The following is a 7,588-nucleotide window of genomic DNA, read 5'->3' as shown; positions in this document are numbered from 1 at the left end:
CTAAAGTTCAGTCATCATATTTTTTTGGAAGTTTCGCAAGTGTAAATTTATGATCGTTGCTAAGTTTTTATTTTGGAGGTTGTTTTTTTCCTCTCCATTCTCTGCTGTTGCATATGGAATCATTATACCAAAGAAAAGCTTCCTAATGGGATTAGTAGGTTTTTGTTCCCCATGCAGCTTTTGACATTCCTTAGGTATTCTGTCTGGTAGCTCTTCCTGCTATGATTCAGCACAGGAGAATGTTTCAAGCATGTGCATTTGTACATATGTAATGAATCAGCTGGTCTAGGTTGGGGAAGGGTGAGAAAATCAGCCCTGGTTTCTTTTGTTTCTCCTTTGACTTACTTGCTGACTGTATTGCTATGAACGTTGGAGATCAGGTTTCCCAAGATAAACCTGCTCTTTGGGCAATGAATTTAGAGTATGTAACTTCTGAAACTCATCTTACAAAAAATAAACACATGCCAAAGGTAGATGCAATTCTCTGTCCACTCATCTATAAATTAAGGCTTTTTTCCCCATCTTATAGTGAATAATGGATACACTTTTTGGTAAGTAAAAATAATAATAATGAATGTAACTGTCTCATTAATCTTACTATTTTTTTTTGCTTATAGGTGTGAAAGAAAATGTCAGTCAGCATGCATGAAAATCGCAAATCTAGGGCCAGTACTGGCTCCATAAACATATACTTGTTCCACAAGTCATCCTACGCTGATAGTGTCCTTACCCACCTGAACCTTCTGCGCCAGCAGCGTCTCTTTACAGATGTACTTCTCCATGCTGGGAACAGGTCATTCCCCTGCCACAGAGCTGTTTTAGCTGCTTGCAGCCGCTATTTTGAAGCGATGTTCAGTGGAGGACTGAAAGAGAGCCAGGACAGCGAAGTCAACTTTCATAATTCTATTCACCCAGAAGTCTTGGAGCTTCTTCTGGACTATGCATATTCCTCCAGGGTTATCATCAATGAGGAGAATGCAGAGTCACTGCTGGAAGCTGGCGACATGCTGGAGTTTCAGGACATTCGAGATGCTTGTGCAGAATTTCTGCAGAAAAATCTTCATCCCACCAACTGTCTGGGGATGCTGCTGCTGTCAGATGCTCACCAGTGCTCCAAGCTGTATGAGCTCTCGTGGAGGATGTGTCTTAGCAACTTCCAGAGTATCAGTAAAAGTGAAGACTTCCTCCAGCTGCCAAAAGACATGGTAGTGCAGCTCCTCTCCAGTGAAGAATTAGAAACTGAAGATGAAAGGCTGGTGTATGAATCAGCTATCAACTGGGTCAACTATGACCTGGGTAAGCGCCATTGTTTTCTACCTGAGCTATTGCAGACAGTGAGACTGGCCCTCTTGCCAGCCATATACCTGATGGAGAATGTGGCCATGGAAGAACTTATCACCAAGCAAAGGAAAAGCAAAGAGATTGTAGAAGAATCGATAAGGTGCAAGTTAAAGATCTTACAGAATGATGGAGTGGTCACTAGTTTGTGTGCCAGACCCCGTAAAACTGGCCATTCACTTTTTCTTTTGGGTGGCCAAACCTTTATGTGTGACAAGCTGTACCTGGTGGACCAAAAGGCAAAGGAGATAATTCCAAAGGCCGACATACCAAGTCCACGGAAAGAGTTCAGCGCTTGTGCTATAGGCTGCAAAGTGTATATCACTGGGGGACGAGGATCAGAAAACGGGGTCTCCAAAGATGTCTGGGTGTATGACACCCTTCACGAGGAGTGGTCCAAGGCTGCTCCCATGCTGGTAGCTAGGTTTGGACATGGCTCTGCCGAGCTTAAGCACTGTTTGTATGTAGTAGGAGGACACACCGCAGCAACTGGTTGCCTTCCAGCTTCCCCTTCAGTATCCTTAAAGCAAGTAGAACAATATGACCCTGTGACCAACAAATGGACCATGGTTGCCCCATTGCGAGAGGGAGTAAGCAATGCAGCTGTAGTCAGCGCAAAGCTTAAGCTGTTTTCTTTTGGAGGTACCAGCGTTAGCCATGACAAGCTGCCCAAAGTTCAGTGCTACGATCAGTGTGAAAACAGATGGACAGTACCAACCACCTGCCCCCAGCCCTGGCGCTACACAGCTGCAGCTGTTCTGGGTAACCAGATTTTTATTATGGGCGGAGATACTGAATTCTCTGCGTGCTCCGCTTACAAATTCAACAGTGAGACATACCAGTGGACTAAGGTGGGAGATGTGACAGCCAAGCGAATGAGTTGCCACGCAGTGGCATCTGGAAACAAATTGTATGTGGTTGGAGGCTACTTTGGCATTCAGAGGTGCAAAACATTGGACTGCTATGATCCCACGTTAGATGTATGGAACAGCATAACAACTGTGCCCTATTCACTAATTCCCACGGCATTTGTCAGCACATGGAAGCATCTCCCCTCCTAATTGTGTGTATGTTGCAATGATAAATTATCAGGTAAGAAATAGCACCTTTGAATTCCACTGTAATAACACTTTTCAAAAAGCTTTTCAGCTCTGAGGAAGGTGGGCATATTCAATCCAATTTTACAGCGGGAGCAACTGTGACACATATATTTACGGGCTATTGTAAGCCAGGCACTGTGTCTGTGACAAAGCCAGGTGCTGGAAGTAGTTTGCCACATATCTTGCAGCCACTTCTCTTCATGGGGCCTTTTCATGAATGATTTAGATATTGAAAACATTCTTTTTCCTTAGTCCTATACTTGTGTGGAAGTGCAGAAAATTTGGAAATTGAGTCTTGAAATGTGTTTAGATACTAAATGCATGCTAAACAAGGGTTCAGCGCCATTTTCCTGACAAGAGATATACAACTGTATATCCAGTATCAGTGCCCAAAAAGGATACTGTAAATTCTGATCTGAAGCTGATATTCACACGAATTTCCAGGCAGACAGCATGCTTTCTCCATGCAGACAGCCTTTAGGGAAATGTGCTGAAAGGGGTTTTACAGGCACGTCAGACCTAATTTTCCATATCACCTAGACAGCACAATTGCATCTTGCAGGGAATAAGGTTGCATTTGCTCCATTGATAAACTTCAAAATACAGATTTTTTTTCAAAATAGTTATGGTCATATATGTTGGACTAGGTAGAGTGTTGGGAAGACATATGATTAATATTGCTGGCTGAAATAATTATCAGTCTATAGCACACACTGTTCCAAAACAATTTAATTATACATAATGGGCCAAGCTCTTACCAGATGAAACTTCAGCATTTTATCTTCTCATAAGCAAGTCTGAATTTGGCCTTGCTTATTTTGGTTGCTCTGAATTTCTGATTTTTAGGAGGAGGGCACAAAAATTTCATGGAAAAAACCCACTAAAAACATAATATTTTTCAAGTCTGTTTTTTCATGCTAACTACTAACTTTGACTTCAACTATTACTATTATTTCTTTATTTTAATCTTTTCTAGTGTCATATCACTCAAAATAAGTCACAGACACTTTCCAAAATTATTAATATTTGTATTTTGCAACAAATCTGGCAGACGCCCCTTAGGGTTGTGTTGCTCTTTTCCCAACACTCTCCTCTTGAGACTTTAGTACAGAACCATGGCTTCCACCAGCCAACCAAACAGATATAGTGGCGTGCTTAATCCTAAACAACCCATGCCATTTGAGTGGTAGGTTTTTTTTTGATTTGAACCGTGTCTAGTGTAACCATGAAGGCAGGCAGGTTAGAAGGAACAAGACAAATAAATACAGTTGCAGTAATTAAATTAGCTCTGTCTTTGCATCTGAGTTACCCAGAAGTCCAGACAGATGGAGGTTTTCCAGAAAATAGGAAGAACAGTTTGTATATAAAGACTTCCCTAGGTACTTCTGTTTGGAACATAGAACATTTTTTTTTTTCTAACATCCTTTGCAGTTGCAGACATTTGCCTGAATCTTGCAGTAAACACAAAACCCAAGTGTCTTTGAAGCAGAGTAGATATAAGTATGAATACAGAAATGTAGGGTAGCTGTGAAATTCCTTTCTCTGTGGTACACTGAGGATTCATCTTGTAGCTGTCTTTCAGCTGAGTGGGAGCTTTGAAGGAGTAACAGATACGAGGTTGGGCCCATGCAAAGCAGCAGGTCACCGTGGAAATCTGGTGTGAAATTGGGCTCTGTTGTGCCCTCAGCTGCTCTTGTCTCAGGTGGGTGGTTGTCTTAGAGACACTGCCCTCGCTCCTCTCCTTCGTTTTTCCCATACTTACCCTTGGAAAAGCTGGGCAGACTCTTGAGACTTAACCAGATCCTGGGTGCTGGGAGTAGTCGCACCCCACCCCCCTGATAGCCAGCAGATTGAAGCCCCGATTTCTGTGTGGTGGCTTCCTCCCTAGCTGGGAACAATGTCTTGACACCTTCAGTTAATTTCTGTTATTACAGACTTTCAGCAGTTCTCAGTGTTATTAGAGCAGCAGCATTGAATGCCCAAACTCAGGTCTGTGCCAAGAAAAATATTGACTTCTCTGAGACTGACTTAATTGTTCTGAAGTTTACAGTACATGAGAGGGCGTGTTTTATTTTGAGAAAGAGTCCTTAGAATATAACGGTGCAAAAAGTTTTCCTTTGCTTTGCAGTATCTTGTTAAAAGCCATTATTTTAGCTTCACTAACACACAAGATAACTGGCTTAACCAGTATCTTAACAAGATACTTGTGGAACGCAGCTGTAGACTGAAGTCTCTCCAATGCTGTGTGCTCATCCAGCAAGTAGGGTTTTTTCTACCGACTCCTGCTGCTTTGTCGGTGGGTGGGAGGGACAAAAAGGAAATTACTTCTGATTACACCCTGTTTTCATGATGCTGTGTGGCCCCAGTCTGACAGCTTTTAGGAAGACTTCAGTCTGCTTTGTCCCTTTCCTCAAACTTGGGGCATTTGAGTAGGCTGGGGATTTCTGCCCCCCACCCGCACCCCCACTCTGCTCTGGAATTGTTTATTTATTTGTTGTTTTTTTTAAAGTTCATCCTGTGACAGGAAACATTGTTTTGGCTTCACTGCTGATAATGTGTTTCAGTGGGAAGAATGGCATGCTACACTGAAGGACTAGAACAGACTAACCAACACTAAGTGCAGAGACTTTTTTTTTTAGACATAATGAAGGTGGTGTGTTTCAACCCCACAATTGTGAAGAGGCTTGATGCTCTGGGCCGTTCTGTAGGCTGTGGTGTTTCCTGTGAGTGTTCCCTGTTGTTCGTAGACATCACAGCTTGAGAGAGATGCGGCACGCTCAAATGAACTCTAGTTCACTGGAGCTCCTTTGCATTGCAATGATGTAGGATTTGCCTCTTAAAATTCTAGCAGTGCTGTCAGAAATAACTATGATGAGCTGATGATGGTTTGGAAGCTGACATTTTAATACAGTTTAATAGTGAAAAAGCAAAGCACAGTCTCAGCATCCAAAGGCTGAATTTCTCAATGAAAAATCAATTTTTTTAAGCATTCTAGGATGGAATGCATGGTGCATTGCTGTGTGAAAATAAATGAGCTGACTTTTGCTTTAATGAATAGCACATATGTTTTATGTAAGGGGATTATATGACCCTTTCTATATTGTGAATAAGTTCCGTTCAGAATTCTTCATGGTGAATGGAGACATCGGAGTGAGACACCTTCACCTCCCCTTCTGCTTTTCTTCAACCAGGTTTGCCTTGACCTGGGGATAGAAAAAGCTCTTTGCATAAGTGTTCATGTGTGCTTTTGTGGAAAAGAAGTTGCACAAGGTTATGTTTGCTTAAAACAAATACACAAAGCTTTAAGATTTTGGGTGAACACAGAAATGTTGAAGCATGCCGGATGCAGAACTTGTCATACTGAACTGTACTGGGCCAGTTTGATTTAGGATCCAGGTAGCTGAATTTATAGCCAAAAAAATAAACTGTCTTTCTGGGTCAGGAGGATGGTTTTCAGAGGAAGGCTAGTAGAATAATGAAGGCAGAATCTGACCCTAAAATGATTATGTTCTTGGCTATTTATCAGTAGTTGGCTATCACATAGGAACACTGAGATGGGGGTGGGATGGGGAGGCCCATCAGCTGGATTGTATCCTGAGTGTAGCTTGTAGATTTTCTTTGACATCTAACAAAAACCTTATGGTACATTGTATCAGCAAATCCTTTTAAATATTCTCTCTCTTCTTTTTTTTTTTCCTTTTTTTCCCCCTCTTCCCATGCTTTTAGTTTACTTTATTTGGAGAAGAGAATTGGAACCTCAGATCTGGAGAAATGGTTTTAATGAAGAAAAATCATTCAGTGTCTCTTGCATTTGAAGAAAATCATCTGCACCTTGTAAATTATCTAACCCAGACATGAAGGAATGGGAGGAAAAAAACCAACTGTCTTCAGTGCTTCAGCACATGGTTTAAATATGAATGGACAAACCTGTGATCTGGTCCTTGTGCTAGTAATTGTGGATTAATGCCAATATTAATCAGTCCTTCAAAGGAGAAAAAGAAGAGACAGAACTTCTCTGAGCTATGCAGCACACAGCACTCTATTTCCACGGTCTCTGCTGTTTCTATGTGAAATTTGAAATGGTTGTCACCTCTCTTCGTGGTGGTTTGAAGTGCCAGCACCAGCTGCAGTGGAAGCAGGCCAGGTCTGAAGCAGCAAGATGCCGCTGTGAATGAAGATGCAGTGGTGTTGCTGCTGAACTCTGCAAACCAGAGCGTGCTTGTCTGTGGGCAGTGCCTGCAGCATCTCTCAGATCCCACATTGCATTGCCCCGTCTACAGCAAGTGACTTTCCAGTTGATAAGGAACAGCCCAGTGGTGAAATATTTTTGCAACAGCGGGGAATGAATGACATCCCCTAAATGCTCATTGTTCTCTTTCCTTCCTGTATTTATAAGAAATTCAAACTGTCCCATTCCTGTTATGTTACTAGTTGTAGATGTAGCTATTTATTGTTCAGTGCTTGCATGCTGAAACAGTGCCTGCAATTATCTTCATGTTGCAAGGGCTTGTGTGAATTGTTGTATGTTTTGCACATTTTGTGATTGCTGACTTGTTCTGCTGCACAAAGAAAGAAAACTGTTGGGTAACAGTTGGAGGTGAGAGGGAGGGATGGCTTTCTGGTCAGAAATGGAAGGATTACAAGGCAGGATCTTAAATTACACATGTACTAAAGGAAGAAGCCATGGAGGTCGCTTTCTCAGGCCACCAGTTCCCCAGCTTGCATGTGGTGTGCCTTGTAGATGGTGTCCTTGCTACATTTCATTTGTTGGCCACGCCTTTCAATTTCTAATCTGGAAATAGCCAAAATCTCTTGCAGCTCTCTCTTTGTGCAGCTTCCTGATTGCAATGCAAATACTGTGGAAGAGCTTCTGGATACCAAGCCTAGATGAAGTAGTTGTCCAAAGTTATTTATTTATTTATTGGGTTGGAGGAGGGGTACCTACAGTGTAGCCACATGGACCTAAGTGAGTGGAGTATGGTGATTCAAGAATAAAAAAAAACCCTCAAGATAGGTTAGTGATGAAGTCTTACAAAAAAAAAAAGAAGAAGAGAGCAGCAATTTTGCACTGACTGGATTGCCTCATCCATCTGGATTTCAGATGATCGTCTGAGTGCCCAGGTGTCAAAGACCCAAGTGCTTTAGCAAAA

The 7,588-nt window shown here is 42.1% G+C and overlaps 1 protein-coding gene across 1 annotated transcript; it reads left to right on the top strand.

The window, feature by feature from the left end:
- Positions 1 to 623: 623 nt before the first annotated feature.
- On the top strand, positions 624 to 6,463 carry ENC1 (ectodermal-neural cortex 1 (with BTB domain)). The gene is made up of 2 exons (XM_010186608.1): positions 624 to 2,430; positions 6,165 to 6,463. The coding sequence occupies exon 1, from the start codon at positions 630 to 632 to the stop codon at positions 2,397 to 2,399; it is 1,770 nt and encodes a 589-aa protein (XP_010184910.1). The 5' UTR covers positions 624 to 629; the 3' UTR covers positions 2,400 to 2,430; positions 6,165 to 6,463.
- Positions 6,464 to 7,588: the final 1,125 nt, after the last annotated feature.

Source organism: Mesitornis unicolor, unplaced genomic scaffold (genome assembly GCF_000695765.1).
Source record: "Mesitornis unicolor isolate BGI_N332 unplaced genomic scaffold, ASM69576v1 scaffold31556, whole genome shotgun sequence".
Lineage (NCBI taxonomy): Eukaryota > Metazoa > Chordata > Aves > Mesitornithiformes > Mesitornithidae > Mesitornis > Mesitornis unicolor.
This window is presented reverse-complemented; position numbering and strand designations above follow the sequence as displayed.